General features: G+C 56.1%; 1 protein-coding gene across 1 annotated transcript; it reads left to right on the top strand.

Annotated features, from left to right (window-relative positions):
- Positions 1-505: 505 nt before the first annotated feature.
- Positions 506-20849, top strand: PNPLA7 (patatin like phospholipase domain containing 7). Its single transcript, XM_065878403.1, is given in 19 exon segments — positions 506-575; positions 6181-6244; positions 6363-6517; positions 7771-7881; positions 7884-7925; positions 7928-7950; positions 8676-8787; positions 15314-15385; positions 15388-15473; positions 17395-17523; positions 17664-17733; positions 18350-18466; positions 18976-19124; positions 19554-19649; positions 19729-19834; positions 20243-20332; positions 20540-20588; positions 20590-20611; positions 20751-20849. Coding segments are annotated over 19 exon segments (1662 nt in total).
- Positions 20850-21249: the final 400 nt, after the last annotated feature.

The following is a 21249-nucleotide window of genomic DNA, read 5'->3' as shown; positions in this document are numbered from 1 at the left end:
ACGCAGACGAGGTGGTAGAAGGATGTCGATCTCCTAAACCTCAGACTGTTTACTGTCTCTGGAGCAGTCAGTGGAAGAACTCCAGGAAGGGGGGCAGGTCAGAGGATGGGCTCTCCCCTGGCCAATCCTTACGACTCTTTGCGTTTTCTCTGGGCCTCACGGCCTTCTCTGCATCCGTGCGTCCGTCTCCCCTTCAGCGGGCCCGGTCCTGGTGTGTATGAAACGCAAGGGCGCCACAGTGTGGTTGGTAATTTCAGCGGGAAAGGCGGGGCTCTGGCTGTGGGGACTCGGGGCCGACCCCGGTGCCTGTTCCATCTGCCGAGGCCTCTCGTGCTGTGGTGTCACCTAGAAACATCCAGGGACACCGAGACTGTGCGAGTGGCAGCCCGATTCCTCAGGCCAACGCACACCCCTGTGCTCTGCAGGTCACCAGTTTGGGCTACATGCTGTAGGGAGCAAGTGGGACTCGGGGAACCCTGCCAGCAACCTCTCCACGGTGGCCGTCATGCCCGTGTCAGAGGATGTGCCCCTCACCGCCTTCACCCTGGAGCTCAAGCACGCCCTTAGCGCCATCGGTAAGCCCTGCCCAAAGGCACCTGAGGTCCGGTTGGACCCCCTCCTCCTGCCTCTCATCCTTCCAGGTTCTCCTGAAAGAGCACTTAGTGTTGCTCGCAAGGCTAAACCCTGGGCAGGGGGTGGAGAGGGGTGCAGTGCTGGGGAGAGGACCGTCGCAGTGAGACGGGCGCCTCTGGACAGTCTTGATGGGCAAACCCTATCTCACAGGAGCTGGTGTGAGTCACACCGCACTGCTCCTCCCAGCTGAACTCTGGGGCCTCCAGGGGCACAGAGACCCCTGAACCGCCCCCTGCCAGCGGGAGCCCATCTTGGGGTGTGAGCCTGGGGTGGGTGCACGCAGCTGCTCCGCTACTCGGAGGGGACACCGCAATGGCTGGGGCAGCTGACTGGCCACGTGGAGAACACCTGCAGCTGGGGTCAGGCAGCTTAGGTCATGTTCCCAAGTTCCACGGCTGTTAAGTTTGGGGGCTCAAGAACAAGAAACTGAAATTCCTGAGAACCCTTAGAAATTCCCCAAATCATAAAGTATTCCATATTGTTAACACTTTATGTATATGTTTTTATATTGTGAGCGACCATAGTAAGAGACAATAAGTCAATTTTCTGAGATAGGGCTATCCTAAAGGTTTCAGGGGTGTCTTCAAAAATGATATAACAATAGGTGCAATGAATGTTACATTACTATTATGGAACAATACGTTGTGACAAGAGTATGTATCTTAATATGGCGAAAACGTCCACTATCTGAAACAGACACTTGATAGTAGAAGGCATTAAATAAATGCCAAATGAAAATGATTTATGAAATTGAAGATACTACTATAAATATTTAATATGTAAAAGTTATTCTCCAAAGGAAAATTTAAATCACAGAAAGCATTAATTTGGATTCATCTTGGTCTTTGTTTTATAACAAATATTCTGGATGTAGAAAACATCATACATTTTTCAGTGACGTCGGTCAGACTGTCCAGGGCACACTCAAAAGATCTGCAGTTGCACCGTGGAGATGTGTTGATTCATAAAAGCTTATTCCCTTTTTTTAAAAAACAAACCTTTTATTTTGAAATAATTACAGATTCACAGGAAGTTGTAAAGATAGTAAAGCGAGAGCCACACACCACCCCCTGCCCCAGGTTGCAGCACAGCATCCAGACCAGGAAGTTAGCGTCCGTGTGGTGCGCTGATGTGACATTCATGTGTGTCCACGCGAATTTCTATTTCTTCGAGGAACTGGGGATCTTGACAGGGATTGCACTGAACTGTTGGTGGCTTTGGGTGGCACTGACATCCTAGCAGTGTTAAGTGAAAGCAGGCATCCTGCCTCATTCCTGATCTTAGGGGGAAGCTTTCAGTCCTTCGCCTTCAAGTAGGATGTTAGCGGTCAGTTCTTCATGTATGGCCTTCAATATGTTGAGGAGGTTTCTTTCTGTTCATAATTTGTTGAGTGTTTACATCATAAAAATATGTTGAATTTTGTCAGTGCTTTTTCTGCATCAGTTGAGATGATCACACTTCCCCCCCTTTGTTCTGTTAATGTGATTTATTACACTGATTGATATTCATATGCTGAGTCATTCTTGCATTCCAGGAGTAAATCCCACTTGGTGTGGTATGTAATCCTCTTAATACCCTGCTGAGTTTGGTCAGCTCCTGTTTCCTGAGGATTTTGCATTGTCAAAGGTGCTCGTCTGTAGTTTCTCCTGGCGTCTTGGTCCCACGCAGACTTTGGTACTGGTGGGGCGGGGCGGTGCTGGCCCCATGGAATGAGTTAGGAAGTGTTCCCTCCGAGTCAATATTTTTGGAAGAGTTTGAGGAGGATTGGTGTTAATTTTTCTTTAAGTATTTGGTAAAATTCCCTAGTGAAGCCACCTCATGCAGGGCTTTTTTTTTAAAAATGGTTCAGTTTTCTTACTGGTTATAGGTCTATTCAGATTTCCTGTTTCTTCATGGTTCAGTCATGGTAGGTTGTGCGTTTCTAGGAATTTGTCCATTTCATCCAGATGATCCAGTTCGTTAGTATGCAATTGCTCATTGCACTCTCTTGTATTACTTTTTATTTCTGTAAAATAGCTAATGTCCTACTGTTATTTCTGCATTTAGTAAGTTGAGTTTTTTCTCTTTTTTTCTTATTCCTCTAGCTAAAGGTTTGCCAATTTTATTGATTCTTTCAAAGAACCAACTATTGGTTTCATTGATTTTCTGTTTTCCTATTCTCTATTTTATTTATCTCTGTTCTGATCTTTATTATTTCCTTATTTCTGCTAGCTCTGGGTTTAGTTTGAGATTCTTTTTCCGGTTACTTAAGGTACAAAGCCAGTTGTTGATCAGAGATCTTTCTTTTTCCTCAAAGGAGGCATGTGTAGCTGTAAACTTTCCTCCTAGCTATGCTTTCGCTGTGTCCAGTACATCCAGGAATGTTGTTATTTTTGTTTTCATTTCTTTCAAGATATTTTCTCATTTCTCTTGTGATTTATTTGACCCATTGGTTGTTTATGCATGTGTTGTTTAATTTCCATATATTTTTGAATTTTCCAGTTTCACACCATTGTGATCAGAAAAGATACTTTGTGTAAATCCAATTTTTAAAAAAATTTTTATCGGAGCATAGTGCTTTACAATGTTGTGTTAGTTTCCACTGTACAGCAAAGTGAATCAGCTTTACAGATACATATATCCGCTCTTTCTTGGATTTCCTTCCCATTTAGGTCACCACAGAGCACTGAATGGCGTTCCCTTGCTATACAGTAGGTTCTCATTAGTTATCTATTTTATTTTATTTTTTTAAAGAAAGATTCCATTTTCTCTCATTTTTTAAAAAATTAATTATATTTTAATTTGGTTGCACCAGATCTTAGTTGTGGCAGGCGGGCTCCTTAGTTGTGGCCCGAGGGCTCCTTAGTTGTGGCGTGCATGTGGGATCTAGTTTCCTGACCAGGGATTGAACCCAGGCCCCCTGCATTGGGAGCGTGGAGTCTTAACCACGGAGTCTAACCACTGCGCCATCAAGGAAGTCCCAGTTATCTATTTTATACACAGTATCAATAGTGTATATATATCAATCCCAATCTCCCAATTCATCCCACCCCCCACACCCCCGCCTTGGTATCCATATGTTTGTTCTCTACATCTGTAAATCCAATCTTTTTGGGTTTTTTTAAAGTCTTTATTGAATTTATTACAATATTGCTTCTGTTTTATGGTTCTGGCTTTTTAGCCCCAAGACATGTGGGATCTCATCTCCCTGACCAGGGATCGAACCCGCATCCCCTGCATTGCAAGGAGAAGTCTTAACCACTGGACCACCAGGGAAGTCCCTGTAAATCCAGTCTTTAAAGTTCTTTAGGACTTACCTTGTGGCCGAACATATAGTCTGTCCTCGAGAAAGGGAAGAGTGTGTGTTCTGCAGCTGGGCGGGTGGCCTTTCCTCTTGGTGCATTTTGGTGAGTGTGCAGTGGTATCTTGTTTGGGCCTGAATTTGCATTTCCCAACAACTAAGAAGTTTGTTTGTTTACTGGCCATTGGGATACCTTCTTTCGCAAGTGCCTGTCAAGTTGCCCGCCCTTTTTATTGGTTTGTTATCTTTTCCTTGTCGATGGGCAATCTGGATACAGTCGCTTTATTGGATGAAAGTGTTGCAGATATCTTTCCCTCTGTGGCTTGTTTTTTTTATTCTTTTAATGATATCTTTTGACAAACATAAGTTGTTAATTCTAATAGAGACCAATTTATTCATCAATTTTTTCCTATATTGTTACTGCTTTTTGTGTTTTATTGAAGAAATTTCATGCTGCTCCCAAATCATGAAGAGGTTCTTCTAAAAACCTTAGGGTTTTACCTTGCAAGTTTACAGTTCATTGGAGATTGATTTTGGTGATGATACGAGGTCGAGTCAGGATTCCTTTTTCTATAGGATCTTCAGCTGCCCCAGAGCCCTCGCTTAGAAGGACTGGACTCTGCCCTGCAGTGCTCTTTTGCTGACAGTCAGGTGACCACATTTGTGAAGCGTGTTTTTAGAGTGAGGATCTAGGCCAATGGTCCTTTTCTTCCACCTGTGAAGGCGTCAGTCCACTTCCTCTGGCTTCCAGAGCTTGGGAGAGAGGCTGTGTGACAGCCAGGCTGGCAGTGACTATCCAGGCCAGATCCGCCCTGGAGCAGCAGCCGTGCCCCACGGAGCTGACACATAAGTGCCTAGGCGTCAGCCTGTGTCCACGCACTGCCCTGGACCTGCCCATGGCCTGGGCCCTAAGCAGACCCTCCCAGGGACGGAATGGTCACCACAGTCCTGACTGCCTGGGGCTGCAGCCCGCACCTCGAGAGCCCAGAGCGCCACCTCCGGGGGGCTCCACACTTTCCCGAGGGCCTCCTCCGAGCCTTCCGAGTCCAGGCAGGCGGGCCCAGAGCAGGAGACGTGCCCTGAGGGCAGATAGAGCCCAGCCTGCAGTCCGCTGAGGACCTCAGGGCTGCGCTCCACTGTGTTCCTGCAGCCAGACACGGCCCGCCTGTCCCGCCTCGTCCTAGACGCCCAAGAGGCGGACGGGGTGAGCCACTGCAGTGCCCAGGAGTGCCAGCCCTCGCAGGCACGTGAGGCATCAGCCCCGAGAGGACGCCCTCTCTCTGTCAGACCCACGGGGGGTGACCAACTCGAGCTTGAAGCTCTTCCCGGCCTGGCCTGACCTGGCCTGACCCCCAGAGCAGGACTGCAGCCCCCAGGGGTCCAGCGCCCTTTGCCCCGAGCCCCCAGAGGAGTTGCTTCCCCACATCAACGGGCTTCTGCCATTTGAGTCAGAGCTGCACAGACGCACAGGTCAGTCCAGCAGCCACATCACAGGGCACCACCCTGTGAAATGCACCCTTATGCTTGTGCCTCCAAGAAAGCAGATGCTGCCAGTTAAACACAAGGCGGTGATTTCTTGTCTCTCCCCTTCTGATTACAAGCCCTCAGAGAAGTTCAGGTGTAAGCGAGGGTGTAAGAAGGAAGCCATGGGGAAGAGCCTGGCCTCTCCTGCAGCAGCGGGACTTCTGCATCCTCAGGGCAGTCCAGCAGCCTTCCTGACACTGAGGGCCGCTGGCCTCTCAGCTTTTGTCCCTGCCCCTGGCGGCCCTCACATATTCTGACGCTGGCCGTCCTGGCTGAGAGCAACTGTGTCTGTGTGGACAGCAGCTCTAAGACCCTGTAGATGCAGGAAGCACGCTGATCCCTGGTGATAGACACTGGTGAACCGCACCTGACTGGAGCCCAGCCAGCCGGGCTGCCTTGGATTTGGGAGACTGCCTAATCTCACCCCTTACAAGCTTGTGCTTCCCTGCCCCCACGCATACACAGTCTCAGTGCTGCAGAGATTCAACCCCTTCATGTGTAGAGGAGGAGACTGAGGTTCAGAGAGGCCGCCCCTCCCTGTACTTGCTGCAGCCCTTCCACCGCCACACCTGCAGCCTCACCTGCCCAGAGGGTCTGCTTCAGGGCCACAGGCACTTCCTCATGAGTGGTGAAAGGCTTGTTGCTTTCCAGAAGAGCAAACTTCCAGGAGAAGGAAGGGCCTCGCTTGTCCTCCAGTGTGAGCTGCCGGCACAGTTTTCTGTATTTGGTGGTTGTGTTTTCAGGCCCTGCCGTGCTGCTGACCAGCGGCAACGTAAAACAGTGCCTTGGCTCTGCTGCTCTGGACAGGTACGCCGGCCTCCGTGTCAGAACAGCCTGGCCGAGCTTGGCTTCCTGCTCTCAGTGGGTCCCAGCCCGGCCTTGAAATGTGCCCCGGCGTCTGCGCCCCTCTGTCTGTGCCTTCCAGTATCCACGAGCACCGGCTGTCCAGCTGGCTGAGGCAGCAGGAGGACATCCACCGGATCGTGCTCTACCAGGCGGACAGCACGCTCACACCCGGGACCCAGCGGTGTATCCGGCAGCCCGACTTCATCCTTATCGTGGGCCTGGGCGAGGTGAGCCGGCCTGCGTGAGTGGGGCAGTGGGCGGGGCCTCAGCAGGTGGGGTCCGTGGCCAGGGCTTGAGGGGAGGGGCCGGCCGGCTGCTGGGTTGGGCCAGGCAGTGGGCGTGGTCAAAGGGCTGCAGGCTGGGCAGGTCTTGGCGGGAGGGGGGCCCCACTCTCTCCTCCGACCCCTTGTTTCTCTCTTGTCCTCTGAATGAAGTATTTCAACAACTCAGGAAGGGATGGATAATAAGAGCAGACACCCAGGTATTTGCTCTACACATTTTGGAAACATTTCGTCGTGTTTACCTGTGATGGTGGTTTTAGCAGGGGCAGGCAGGTATCCCGAAGTGGCCAGTGGCCACTTTACAAGGCCGAGGCTCTTGTAAAGTCAGAGCCTCTGTCCGTGTTTCACGTTTTTACTATGTGTGTATATGGCACTGGTTTTTTTATATAAATAGTGCTCAAGTTTATACCATCTTGAAATTTCCTTTTTACTCAACACTTACACTTTTGAATTTTATCCATATTGTTTCACTCGTCTTATGGCTGTTTAGTTTCTATTTGTGAATGCCCCACCATCTGTCTCTTCTCAGCCAACGGACTGTGAAGTTACTTCAGTACGCTCGTGTGCAGGGGTGTCTTCAGGGCACCACTGGCATTGCTGCCGAGCGGCAGAGGCTGTGTGTCTTCAGGTTCAGAGAGCTGCCAGACTGCACTCCTGTTGTGTACGTGATGTGGGCGAGGTCTGGGGCTCTGTGCTCCCTGCTGTGCACTGTCAGTCCCCTGTGTTCCCAACGTCCTGGGTGTGAAGTGGAGTCTCGTTGTCCCTTCGCTTTGTGTTCCCCACCTCCTTCCTCTGCCCCGTCGTCTGTTCTCATTTCACGCTTCCACCCCGGTCCTGGGACAGCTACAAACTCATCATCTCCGATGTGGGTTCCTGTTCTTACCAGGAGTGATGCTCCCTTGTGGGGCAGTGTTTGCAAAAGAAGGTTGTAGTGTGTGCGCCGCCTGCCTTCCTGCAGGCCCCCGGAGCTCCCTCATGCCCCCCGCACCCCCTGGGTCACAGCTTCACAGAGGAAGGGCCAAGCACGCCACAGCCGGGTCGGTCTTCAGAACCAGGGTACCACCCGCCAAGGCCAAGACCTGTGTTGGGCTGGGGCGTGAGGCGTGGTCCCGTCCAGCCTGGGACGTCAGTGGACAGTCCCGCGCTGGCCTTTGGCTCTGTCCTGCTTGAGCCTGTGGCCTCTGCTGGGCTGCCTGACGCGGGGCTCCGCTCTCCCTTATCTGGAGCGGGTGCTGGAGAGCGCGGCTGTGCGTGCCCAGAAGCGCCGGGAGGACGGTCCTGTGCCGGCCCGCACTGCGCAGCGGCTCAACGTGGGGGCTGCTGCTCCGGCCACCTGCGCCCCTGCTGCCCTCGCCGTGTCTTCCCAGGAGGAGCCTGCCCGAGCTGGTGAGGCCCGGGGCGGCTGGGGGCCCCGCCGACCTGCTTCGGGCCCTTTCGCTCTGACTCTGCTCCGAGCCCGCTGGCTCTGATGAGGGCGCTGGCTCTCCACGAGCTCTCCCGCTCCTGTGAACTCACATCTGCTTGAGCTTGGTCTTCGGATTTCCCGGGGCCACAGGGTGACACGCCCCCCGGATGGGGGAGCACCTACGGGGGGCCAGAACCCCAGGGCGAGGGGCCTGAGGTTCCCACCTCCAGCTGAGGCCTCGGAGAGCCCGGTGGCCTCAGGTTGGCACTGCTTCCTCCTTTGGACAGAAAAGCACACAAATCCTGGCGCCTCCTCCTCAGGGGTCCCCAGCCCTGGCGGCTGCGTGCGGGCCGTGGTGGGAGCGCAGGGGCCGCCGGCTGGCCACAGCCCACCCAGCCCCGCAGCTTGGTGGAGGCACCCTGCCAGCGGCGTCAGTGCCCAGGTGTCCAAGCGCCGAGCGCCCTCCGCCTCGGGGCTGTGGGCTTCGGCTGGGCCCGTCGGTATGTGGCCCAGCTGCCCGCACTGCCCGCCCCACCCCAAGAGCCCTCCCAGGTGAGCCCGGGCGCCGAGGTGACGACTGGGTCGGGATCAGACCCACCGGCCGTGTCCAGGAGGAGCTTTGGGTCAGGAGTGGGGTAGAACAGCCAGGCCACGTCGGGTGTGCGAACTCGGCCCGGCGCCCCGCGTCTGCCGGCCTCTCTCGCAGGTGGAGCCGTCCGAGCGGGTCTGCCAGAGGCCCCCGGACCGGCGCTCGGACTTCTCCGGCCTGGCGCGGGTGCTGACCGGCAACGCTGTCGCCTTGGTACCCGGGGAAGGGGAGCCAGGTGAGTCCCGCCCCTTCCCGCGGGCCACGAGTCGGTACGTGTGCGCCTGCGCTGATCCTCCCCGGGCTGCGCTGGCGCACGTGTCCGGCAGTGTCTCCCACGGGTCGGTGTCCCTTCCCTCCACAAAGACAGTGGAAGAGAATGTATTTCTCGTTCCGATTGCCTCCTCTTCTGAAAACTACATTCTGACCCTTTGCCAGTCTTTCCACTGGGCTGCGGGAGAGTTTCTTTCCATTGTAATGCACACTTTATGGAACAGTGATCTGCTCTGCTCACGACCGTCGTGAAGCAGCCTTTCGTTTCTTGGGCTGGTGGGTTCCTTTAAGGACTTTTAACCCAAAGCACTTGTACCCCAAGTTGTCCTGACGCTTGCTGCCGTTCTCCTGACCTTGGTTAAAGAGAAAAATACACGTGGGGGCAGAAACGGAGGGGCAGGTGTGTGGTGAGGGTGTGACAGGCCAAGGGCCCCGGGTGAACCGGTCGGCGCGAGGAGGGGCAAGGCTGCACCTCCTGCAGCATCTGTGCTGGACCCCCGCCCCTCTGAGGGCCAGGTCCCAGGGCCCCCCAGGGGAGCCCTGTGGGGTGGATACCCTCACACCCCTGGCCTCGGAGGACGTCAGGCCAGTCGCTGGGCTGGCGGGCTTGTGCCGCTTCCCCAGCTCTGCAGCGAGGCTCCCTGAGTGCCAGGCCTGGGTGCCAGCCCTGCTTACCGTGCTGGCTACCTGTCCCCAGGGCCTGACGGAGGAGCCTGGCTCGCCACCTGCCTTGGCCCGAGGATGTCCCTTCCAGAGGGAGCTGGAGTCACTGTGTGTGCACCCTGCAGAGTCGGGGCTGTGCTCGCACCCGGCCCCTCCACTCCTCGGCTAATTGTAGCTGGAGAGGGTCAGAGAAATGATGCAGGTGAGCCTCAAAACTGCTTGTCTGGCCGGATTCACGCTCCTTACTTCCCCACTGTCGGAGACTCGGAGGCTCCAAGTTCTGGCCTGAGACCCTTACAGCCAGGAAAGTGGGGTGGGCACGGGAGGGGCTGCCCTTCTGGAGACCCCGCCTCCTCACCCCCAGCCTCCTCACTGGCCTCCTGTGCCTTCAGCGCACGTTGTGGCCTCTCTCCGAGGGCTGCGCTGCAGGGGAGGGATCCCGCGGTCCGCAGGCAGCGGGCTGGGGTGGAACGCCTGCACGTGTTGACCCTGGCACCCTGAGTGCGGCCTGGCCTGGGTGGTGAAGTAATGAGTATCCTGCTCGTTTATTTTGGGTGATTTGGGGGCATCGTGTAGTGCCATGTTTTTACCTGAAAGCTGAGCCAGTGGGCCTAGAAAATCAGGTGATTTACCCAAAGTTGCCAGGATGGGGGTAGCACTCAGGCTGCTCTCTGCAGGGCTGGGACAGTGAGGTGCCCTGGAGCAGCTGGCTTGCAGCAGCGTTTTTAATGAAAATTTAGTTAAAGTAATACTTAGTTTAAAAGCCATGTGGCCATTCTGTAAGGCCGTATGGTATTTGCACAACACACAGCAGTCCTCTGCCCCACCAACAAATCCAGAGATATCCCACAGACAATATCCCATAGACAGTCCCTTCCAACTTTTCTTCAGCTGTTTCCTCATTTACGTTTCTTTTTTTTTTTATTGAAGCATAGTTGATTTACAATGTTGTATTGGTTTTAGGTGCACGGGAAAGTGATTCCGTTTTTTGTGTGTGTGTGCGTGCGTGTGTGTGTGTGTGTGTGTGTATGTGTCTGTCTGTGTAGATAGTGTACATATGTTGTTTTTCATATTCTTTTCCATTATGGATTATTACAGGGTATTGAATATAGTGCCCTGTGCTATGCAGTAGGACCCTGTTGTTTATCTGTTTTTTCATTTTTAGATGATTAAGTTCCTAACCGCCCCCATATATGCACAGGGTCAAAGTCTGTTTGTCTGTCTCTGTCTCGTATCCTCCGTCTGTCCTCCTCCTCAGCACAGGATCCCAGTGTGGTCCCCTCCCTAGTCAGCCATTGCTCACTGTTTGCCTTACAGCCAGGTGGGTCTTCTTTGGAGCTAAGCCTTATCCTACTGTATATACGGCAGTGTCTCCCTCCTCAGAGTAATAATTGCTCAGTAGTCCACCGCGGATGCTGCTGGAGACGCAGCCCCCCTCAGTGTGCTCAGACCACCAAGTCATCTCTGCTGAACTCACTCTGGAGCGGCCTCCTCTCAGCTCTGCTGGTTGCTCCCCAGTCATGCTGCTGGGATGTTGCCTTGGAGTTTCCCTTCACCGTGATCCTGGGAACTGCCTTTGTCTCTCTCCTGTGTCCAGCTCCACTTCTGGATACCATGTCTTCCTCTTTCTTGATACATTCCTGATTTTGGTAGAGTTCATACTCTAGAAGTTTCCTTAAGAGAAGCTGCATGGGAGGGAAGAGTTTCAACGCCACGCTTAGCAGAAAGTTCCCTCATTCTGCTCTCACACTCGCATGACAGTTTGGTTACGAACTCTAGATGGAAGTACTTTTCCCTGAGAACTTTACGGTGTTGTTCCATCACCTTTTTAGCTTCCAGTATTGCTGCTCTGAAGTTCAGTGTCATGTTCTTCACGAAGCCTGTTCCTTCTGGATCCTGTAGGAGACTCTCTTCACTCTTGTGTTTCTGGAGGTACTTGAGGATGTGCCTGGGTGTCTTTTCCCCCGTTAGGCTGGGCAGACTCCCAGTGGGCCCTTTCAAACTCGGAAATTCATCACCTTCAACCCTGGGAGTGTTGGATAAGGCCCACAACCGCTGCTCCCTGCTCCCTCTTCTGGATCACAATGCAGATGACCCCTCATCCTCTCGTGCTCCCATCTTTTCTTTTCTCTCTCAGGTTTCCATCTTTGTCTTTTTTTTTTTTTTTTTTTTTTCATCTTTGTCTTTTTGTTCTACTTCCTGGGTGATTTTTCTCAGGTGTATCTTCTAATCGATCTTTTTCTGCTAAGATGTTTCTAACGTCTGAGTGCTTTCCGCAGTTTTTTCTGTTTGTTCTAGAAGCGCAGTTTGAATTTCTCTGAGAATAATAATGCTTGCTCGCTCGGTTTTCCGTTCCGTTCCGTGCCGGCCTGTGTCGGCTTGGTCCCGTGAACTCCGTGTCTCTGAGGCTGTCTGTGTGCGCTGACCGCACCCGTGGCGTCGCCGCGTGGGCCCCTGTGGGCCCCCGTGTTCCTCCTCCTATCAACAGACACTTGGGTCATTTTCTGGGTTTGGTTGCTGTGCACAAAACGGCTACAAGCGTTCTTGTGCAGCTCTTTCCTGTGCACATATGTGCTCTTGTCTTGAGCTAATACCTAGGAGTGGAATTACCTGTCCACGGGGTAGTTGAACAGTTTTACAGCCCCACTGGCAGTTTTGAGAGTTCGGGCTGCCCACGTCTCTGTCGCCCTTGGTATCGTCCGGGATGTAAGTTGTGGCCACACCCCTGGTGGGAGGCCGTGCCTCGCTGCGAGTCTGATCTGCATCCCTGGACTCAGGTTCCAGGTGCCTCTTGGTCATCAAGTTCCACGCGCCTCTCTCACAGGTGGCTTGCCCTCTACTATTTAGTTAGAGGAGTTATTTATATACTCTGAATACGAGTCTTTTTTTTTAACTTTCTTTTTTTAAATTAATTAATTAATTTTATTTTTGGCCGCGTTGGGTCTTCGTTGCTGCGCGCGGGCTTTCTCTAGTTGTGGTGGGTGGGGGCTACTCTTCGTTGTGGTGCGCGGGCTTCTCATTGAGGTGGCTTCTCTTGTTGCAGAGCACGGGCTCTAGGCGCGCGGGTTTCAGTAGTTGTGGCACATGGGCTCAGTAGTTGTGGTGCACGGGCTTAGTTGCTCCACGGCATGTGGGATCTTCCCGGACCAGGACTCGAACTCGTGTCCCCTGCATTGGCAGGCGGATTCTTAACCACTGTGCCACCAGGGAAGTCCCTGAATACAAGTCTTTTGCCAGATATATTTATTACTAATATTGTCTTCAGTCTTTGACTTTTGTTTTTGTTGTAATGGCATGTAATGGCGTTTTTTTTTTTTTTTTGTAATGGCGTTTTTTGATGAGCATGTTTTAACTCTGATGAAGTGTGATTTCCCAGTTTTTTAATTTCTGGTGCTCTGGGGGCTCTTGCCTAGGCTACATCTTCTCGAAGCTTGTACATCTGGGCCTGCAGTCCACCCACACTTGTTTGCTGGGAGTGGCGGGGTGTGAGGTGAGGGTATTCTACGTGGTTACCTAGTTGAAGACTTTCCCTCCCTGCTGAGCTGCTGAGGCGTCCGAGTCAAGCACCAGACCCCTGCCCAGGTGGGAGCTGCACGGAGGCACGTGTTCTGTCCTAGCCACACCACTGCACTGTCTTTGTTACTCCAGCTTTATGGGAAAGCATCAGGCAGTGTAATTCCTTCAAATTCTTTTTCTTGAAGTTGTTTGGATTGTCCTAGGTCCTCTGCATTTCTGTGTAAATTTTAGAGTCAGCTAAGTATTTTATGGGGTTTTTTGCTATTGTAAATGGTATGTTTTTTTTTAAAATAAATTTATTTATTTTGGCTGCGTTGGGTCTTCATTGCTGGGCACGGGCTTTCTCTAGTTGTGGCGAGTGGGGGCCACTCTTCATTGCGGTGTGCGGGCTTCTCATTGTGGTGGCCTCTCTTGTTGCAGAGCACGGGCTCTAGGCACACGGGCTTCAGTAGTTGTGGCACGCGGGCTCAGTAGTTGTGGATTGTGGGCTCAGTAGTTGTGGCTCGTGGGCTCTAGAGTGCAGGCTCAGTAGTTGTGGCGCACGGGCTTAGTTGCTCCGCGGCGTGTGGGATCTTCCCGGACCAGGGCTCGAACCAGTATCCCCTGCATTGGCAGGTGGATTCTTAACCACTGCGCCACCAGGGAAGCCCTAAATGGTATGTTTTAAATTTCATTTTAAATTGTTTGTTGCCAGTATGTAGAAATACAAATGATATTTGTAAATTGATGTCATGACTTACAACCTTGCTAAATTCACTTCTTCCAGTACCTTTTTTTGTAGTTTTTTTACATTTTGTTCTCCTGAGAATAAAGACAGTATTTCCTCTTTCTTTCCAAAATACATAAATGCCTTTGTTTCTTTTTCTCGCCTGTTGCACTGGTTAGAGCTTCCAGCACAGAGCTGGGCAGAGGTGGTGAGTGTTGGGGAAAGCATTCCCTTTAAGCGTTAAGTGCCATCTCTGCCATCTCGGCTCTTGGGTTTTGTAGATGCCCTTTAGCAGACTGAGGAAGTTTCCTTCTATTCTTAGTTTGCCGAGTTTTTATCACGGGTGTTTGTTTTTATGGGTCTGTCGGATTGTGTGATTCTGCTCCTTTATCCTGTTAATAGGGTGAATCACACTGAGTGATTTTAAGGTAACGTCAAACATCACCTTCTTGGGATGGACTCATCTGCCTGTGGCATGTGGCCCTGTTTCTGTGTCACCTGACCCCTTGGGTCTGAGCAAGGTGGGCCATGCTCGTCCTTTCTGGAAATGTAGGCAGGTTTGTTTGCCGCCCTCAAAACTGAATTGGAAGGTGCTCCTGCTTTCCCTGTTCTCTGGAAGGTTCCAGGTGGCTTGTGTTGTTTTCCTTCTGCCTCCCTCCTCCTCCCTCTCCCTCTCCCTCTCCGTCTCCGTCTCCGTCTCTTTCTCCCTCCCCCTCCACTCCCCAGCCCTGTCCGCCTCTCTCTGGCCCCCGCTTTTTGCTTTCATGGCCCAGTCTTACCTGAATTCGTCCTTTCAAGGATCCTCTCTATAGTGTGTTTGTCTTCTGGTTCATTAATTTCTGCTCTTTATTATTTCCTTAATTTTACTCTTTTGATTTAAACTGTCCTTTGTTTCCTAACTTACGGGCCAGCAGACATTGTCTGTGAAGGGCCAGATGGTAAGTCCGTGACCTCGGCAGCCAGCGCGGGGCAGGGGAGGTCAGCTCTGTGTGTGCTGACCCTTTGGAGGCAACGTGCCTTTTTGTTCTCAGTCTGGTCTAAAGTTTTCTTCATCTTGAGTTTTCAACAATGTAGGAATTTTTTTTTTTTTTTTTAATTTATGCTCAGCATTTAGAACGCTCCTTGAACCTGAGGCTCAGTGTCAATCATCAGTTCTAGAACTTGGGTGTTGCTTCTGTCCACTTCCACTGTCTGTCCCTCCTCCCGGCTACAGTCACACGCTCTCTTCCGCTCATACATGCTATTTCTGGTTGTGTGGCGGACATCACACACGAACAGTGGCCAGAGTGGTCTCAGCCCGCGCTGCTTTCCGGTGGTGGCTCGTCCGGCCCTGGGGGCTGCGCTGGGGGCCTCCACCTGCCTCCCCACCGGCCCAAGTCTGTTCAAAGCCTGTTGTTTCGGCTTCACAGCCTCCCAGACGCCAGCGGGTGGAGGAGGCTGAGTGCTGGCTGCCTCTCGAGAGCGTCCCACTCCCTCTCTGAGTTGGCATCTTTGCCCCTCTCTCCGTGGCGTGTGCACTGAGGGGTGGGGTGGAACGGGACGGCCGTCCCCGGGGTCCTGGCGGCCCGGTGGCGCTGACTGCCTGCTCCATCCTCCTGTTGGCGTAGAGGCTGTGCCCAGGTGGGCATCATCCAGGCCCTGACAGAGGGCGGCATCCCTGCGCACGTGCTCGGACATCCACCAGGGCCTTCACAGGCGCCCTGTGCTCTGAGGAGTGGAACTACAGCCATATACGGATCCGGGCCAAGCAGTGGGCTGAGGTGAGGGGCCCTGCAGGGCCGGGGACGCAGGAGGGCATCGAGACGGACGTGGCTCTGCAGGGCTCTGGCCTCAGAGCGTGGCTTGTTGGGGCAGGGAGGGCACAGAGAAGCAAGGGCGTCAGTGTTGTGGGATGGGCTCTGGTTCATGCCTGGTCTTGAGTTGTAAAGGTGACTGAGGAGAGGTTAGTGCACCCACAGTTCCCCGCATTTCCACGCCCACCCCACCGGGCCATGGGGGCACCAGTGCCGGTAGGCAGGCAGGGGACAAGGCCTAGGTCGGGGCCCTTATTGGGGTTTCTGTGGGAAGGGCAAGGCGGGGCAGGGCACACAGCTTAAGATCTGCCCGTTCGAATAATTCCGGCGGGTTTCTGGGCATAGCTGCCTGGCACCTGGCCCTGGGTGATTCAGGCTTGGGGTGTGCGTTAGACACAGGTAGTCGGGTGTGGGCTGTGGAAGGGCTGGGTGAGCCCAGGTCTGTCTCTCTCCCCCGGTGTGCGGGACCCCAAATGCCAGAGCATCAGGGACACAGAAAGTAAGAAATATATGTCGTTGGTACAGTTGGCCCTGCGGTGAACGGACGCCAGGGGACAGTCCAGGATCTGGGGACCCACCCGGGGCAGGCGGGCTGCAGTCTGCCCTTCTCAGGGCTCTGCTCGTTTTTTGTGGAGCAGAATGGAGCCCTGGCTGAAACCGAGAGTGGGCTCAGAAGTGTTGGCATTCTCATTTTTAAAAGAAAAGATGGGCCTCCTCTGAGCAGAAGCTCTCAGAGCAGGCCATCTGCCCGATCCACAGATCCCCAAGGCGCCCAGTCTCCCTGGGGGCTGCGGGCTGCTCGGCTCCGGTCACTAAGGACAGCCTCCGAGGGCAGTGGCCGCGGGGGACGGTGCTCTAGCTTCAGCAAGGGTCTGCGTGCAGGTCGGGCAGAGCTCTCCCACAGGTGTGGGAACAGCCAGGGGGCTTCGGGCGTCATGTCCTGCCACCCTGAGTTTGCGCTGGGCCAAGGGAGCCCACTGGGCAGCCACCCTGTGGGCCATGGGGGATGGACCTCCCAGGCTGCTCTGTGGTCCCACCTGTTGGCACGTGGAGGGGGCACGGTGGGGTGGCTGCGGTGCTGGGCAAGGGCCTCCTCGGGAGTGAGGGCCTTGCTGCCCGCAGAGGACACCGGGGATGTCCCAGGCTGTCCTGGTTCCCTGTCCTCCAGGGGCACGTGTGTGCCTTCTGCTCGTCCACAAGTCTCAGTGAGAGCGGCTGGGGGCGTGTGACTCACCCCCAGCTGGGGGCCCACGCCCACTTACAGCCCATCCCAGCGTCTGTCCACACAGAGGCAAGGAGGACCCTTCCCCTCCATCCCTGACCCCTGAGGAGTCAGGCATTCTTGGTCCTGTGCCCTGTGCTCACAGGTCTCACTGGCCCCCATCCTCACTGAGGAAGGATGGGCCTCGGTCCTACCAGAGATCACGGGGCTTCGGCAGTGAGGGCCCGTGGTAGGGCTGCTGCCTCCCAGGATCAGAGGGGTGGAGCGTCTGCCGCGGTGGAGTGTGAAGGCCAAGCCCAGGCCAGCCGGAGGGGCAGTGGTGGACGCTCAGCTGGCCCTGGTCCTGGATGGGCCTTGTCCCAGTGAGCCTTGAGCCGTCCCCGCTGAGCGGGCGGTGAGGGCCCAGCTGGCCAGCCCTGCCCGGGGTCAGCAGGCGTTCCTCTGGGACCTCCAGGCCCTGCCATTCAGGCCACAGTGTTTGCTCCCCGCAGGCTTCTATTTGCAGAAAGCGCACGTGAGTGCCCAGGTCCCTGCTCCCTTCTCCTGACGCAGGCTCTTGGTGGTCCCTCGGGGTCGCCTGCTGCCGGTGCCCGGAGAGGGAGGCGGGGGGTGAGCCCCTTCTCCTCTGCAGAGGCCTCACACGTGCCCCCGTGTGCCACCCCCCAGGATGTGATGTCGATGGTAAAGACCATGCTGGACCTGACCTACCCCATCCCCTCCGTGTTCGTGTTCCCGGGGGCTGGCTTCAGCAGAAGCAGAAGCATCGGCAGTGTCTTCAAGGACAGGCAGATCGAGGTGCAGCCCCTGGCAGGGACCACCTGGGGAGCCCCAGCAGAGCCCACGGCCTCAGCCTGCCTGGGTCTGGACACCCTGGGCCCACAGGGTCGAGGGCTGGCAGCCGGGGGTGGTCCCTCTGAGTCCCGTTCCCCTCACAGGACCTGTGGGTCCCCTACTTCACCATCACCACGGACATCACAGCCTCTGCCATGCGAGTCCACACAGACGGTGAGCACCTCCTCCCCGGGGTGCAGGCTCCCCAGCGGGGAGGGGCGTTAAGGGGCCAGTTCCAGGCCAGGCCCAGGGAAGCCCCAGGATCTCCCAGAGGAGGCAAGAGGCTCGGGGAGATGTGAACAGAGATGACTGCTCTGGGCCTGAAGGCTGAAGAGTGCACAGGGAGAGGTAGAGATGGGACGGGGGCAGAGGGGCAGGCTGAGGGCCCACGTGGGTCACAGCTGCGTGTGGGTCGGAGCAGAATGCTGAGGAGAGAGCCCATCTGTGGGTGGGCGGCTGAGGCCCTTCTCCAGGCCAGAGTGTTTTGGGAGCCCCTTGAAAATGTGTCTGCTTAGAAGTGAGTGGGGTGGCAGGGCTGGCAGAAGCTCACGGCAAGGGGAGATGTGGGCAGGCCCAGAGCAAGCCCGGCCCCCCTGGGCTCCGTCTGAGGGGGAGGATGTCCAGGAAGGGTGTCATCTGCCCGGGCCTGGTGCTCTCCGCCGGAGGCCAGACGTGCAGGGCTCAGGACCCATGTCGGCGAGGCTCTGAGCCGAGGGTCCAGGGCAGGAACTCACCCTGGGCAGCGAAAGGCTCCTTTCCTCTCCCCCGATCCCTCTGGACCCCCTCCCAGGCTCACTGTGGAAGTACGTGCGTGCCAGCATGTCCCTGTCGGGCTACATGCCCCCGCTCTGCGACCCCAAAGATGGACACCTGCTGATGGACGGGGGCTACATCAACAACCTCCCAGGTACTGTGGCGGATGGGGGGCGGCCGCCCAGCCCCGCCTCAGCCCCACCGCTCCTGCGCGCTGGGGGTTATAGGCGTGCGCACGCTCGGCGCTGCGTGCTCCCAGCAGATGGCTCTATTTGTCGGCTCAGCAGTGCTCAGAACCAGGCCAGGTAGAGGGGCCGGCCGCAATTAGGGCCCGTCTGTGCCCACAGTCAGAACTAACAGCCTGCAGGTGTCGGGTCTGCTGTGGGCAAGGCCCCTCCTGGGGCACACCTGTCACCTGTTGGACAGCTCTGTGCGCTTGGCCGACCCCCTCCGCAGGCCCAGGCGTGAGGGTGGAGAGGAGGCCCTCCCCACCTTCCAAACCCTCACCCCCGTCCCCCCACTCTCAGCGCCTCTCAGGCAGCTCTGCCCCCAGCCCTGGCTCCACCCCAACTTCCCCCAGCTCTGACCCGTCACCCCAGTCAGGCTCCCACCTGGGGCTCTGTATACCTGTCCCCATTGGTGACCAGGCCACCTCCTCCCCAGCAGATGTGGCCAGGTCAATGGGGGCAAAGGTGGTGATTGCCATCGACATGGGCAGCTGGGATGAGACAGACCTCACCAACTACGGGGATGCGCTCTCCAGGTGGTGGCTGCTGTAGAAGCGCTGGAATCCCTTGGCCACGAAGGTCAAGGTGGGGGCCCAGCCCTGCCTACCCCAGCTGCTCCTCCCCACATCCTGGCGCCTGTGTCCCTGAGACCCTGAGATGGGCAGGGAGGGGGTGCACCTTCCAGGCTCTGGGTCCAGGAGGGTGGTGGTCGGTCACTCACCATCCCTGCCCGCCTGGGACCAGCTCTGGGAAAGGAGCCAGGCCTAAAGGCTCCACACACCCCAGGACCCCTGGCTGGGGCCCAGCCTCCCCCCAGGCCTAGCAGAAATTACCTCCCCTTGGGGGGAGGGAAGGGGAAGGAAGGGCCAGGGCAGGAGACTCAGTGGTTGTGCCCAGATGGAGGCCAGGGGCCACGCAGGGACAGGAGAGCCACACTCAGGGGCTGTGACACGGCAGGTGTTGAACATAGTGGAGATCCAGACGCGCCTGGCCTACGTGTGCTGCGTCCAGCAGCTGGAGATGAAGAGCAGCGACTACTGCGAGGACCTGCGCTCCCCCCCGCCCAACAGCTACGGCACCCTGGACTTCAGCAAGTTCGACGAGATCTGCGTGAGTGTCCAGGCCGGCTGCCCCTCCCAGGCCTCCCTGCTCTCGCGTCCCAGTCACGGGGTTCCCGGTGTTTGTGCAGGAGGTGGGGTACCAGCACGGCCGGACAGTGTTTGACATCTGGGGTCACAGTGGCGTGCTGGAGAACATGCTGCAGGATCGGTAGGGGACGAGCAAGGTGAAGGCGTGCGATGTGAGTGCCTGAGTTGGCACCCCTCCTTCCTCTCCCACTCCTGTGACCCGTCCTCTGCTGTCCAGTCCAAAAGAGAGGCAGGGCTCCCTGCAGCCAGCAGCACGTTGGCACACCCTCTCAACTGCTCAGGCCTGCAGGTTCCCCTGCCCCGCCCCAGGGGCCAGAAGACAAGGGCAAGGGCAGTGGCCCTGGGGGCTGTCTTTTGGCCTCTGCCCCCCTTTGACTCTCCACCCTTGAAGTGCTCACATGGGAGAGGATGTCACTGTGGGTGGGGGGCTGCTCAGGACTCTGCCTGTCATCCGTGCCCCACCCGCACTCCAGGGCTAGGACCACAGAGGGTCATAGAGAGGGCGGGGCTGGCTGCGGTCAGGGGCTTCGCCAGATGTCTCCTTCGCCTCTGCCCCCAATGTGCTCACCTGCCCCAACGCCTCCTTCATGGACCTCGCTGAGATCGTATCACGTATCGAGCCTGCCAAGGGGGCTGCAGCACATGGTGAGTTGGACCCCGGGCCATATGCCCACACAGCTGAGGGTGGTAGTGGCAATGTCCCCTCCTGACCCTTGACACTCTCAATAAGCCACCCTGGCCACCAGGCTCCCTCTAGCAGCCCCTGGTCCCGGTAGGCTGCATATGGGGACCCGTGCCGGCCCCTGCCCCTGCTCTCAAGGGGATACCTGCATGGCCCTGCTCTCTGCCCAGATGAGTCTGACCACCAGACCGAATACAAGGAGGTGCTGCTGGGCGGCCCCAGCCGACCTGGGCTCCGACTCAGTGAGCTGCCCGGACACCCTGTGCTCCCCAGCTGAGCTGCCAGCTCCAAGGGCTCCAAAGCAGGCCAGCTGCTCCCTCCCTGCTGCCCTCCTGGCTTGCCCCCACCTTGACCTTGACCGTGTGTGCGGTTTGCTTCCAGGAGGACAAGCCCTCGCTTTGGCATCGGCACTCCCGTCTGGCTTCCCCTGAACCATCCCAGGACTCCTCTTCCCCCCGGCCCTCTGACCAAGATGGGTAGAGGTCTCTGCTCTGATGCACCCTGCAGCCAGCATCTCCTGTGGGTGGGTTTCAGAGAACCAGCTGGCGCAGCTCCTGCAGCTCTTCCCCAGCCTGCCAGGGAGACCCTGCTGGGGCCCAGGGCCCTGCCGGCCGGTGTTGGAGCGTCTGGGGCCTCTCTGCGCTGGCCGCTCCTGGTGGGGAACTGGGTCCTGGCATCCCCTGCACACACAGCAGTCCTGGGGGGCTGTGCCGGCCCCTGCGGGCACCCTGAGGCCTCTGAGATGTCAGAGCCCCTGATGCTTCTGCTTAGCCTGTCAATAAAGGTAGATCTGATTGTGTGGGACATGTGGTCCCTGTGCCGAGGTCCCCCGGGCAGGGGGCAGCACCAAGATGGGCAGCCCCACAGTCCTGAGGCTGCA

The sequence above is a fragment of the Phocoena phocoena genome, chromosome 6 (assembly GCF_963924675.1).
Source record: "Phocoena phocoena chromosome 6, mPhoPho1.1, whole genome shotgun sequence".
In the NCBI taxonomy this organism is placed as follows: Eukaryota; Metazoa; Chordata; class Mammalia; order Artiodactyla; family Phocoenidae; genus Phocoena; species Phocoena phocoena.
Note: the sequence above shows the minus strand (reverse complement) of the source record. Positions and strands in the feature narration are given on the sequence as shown.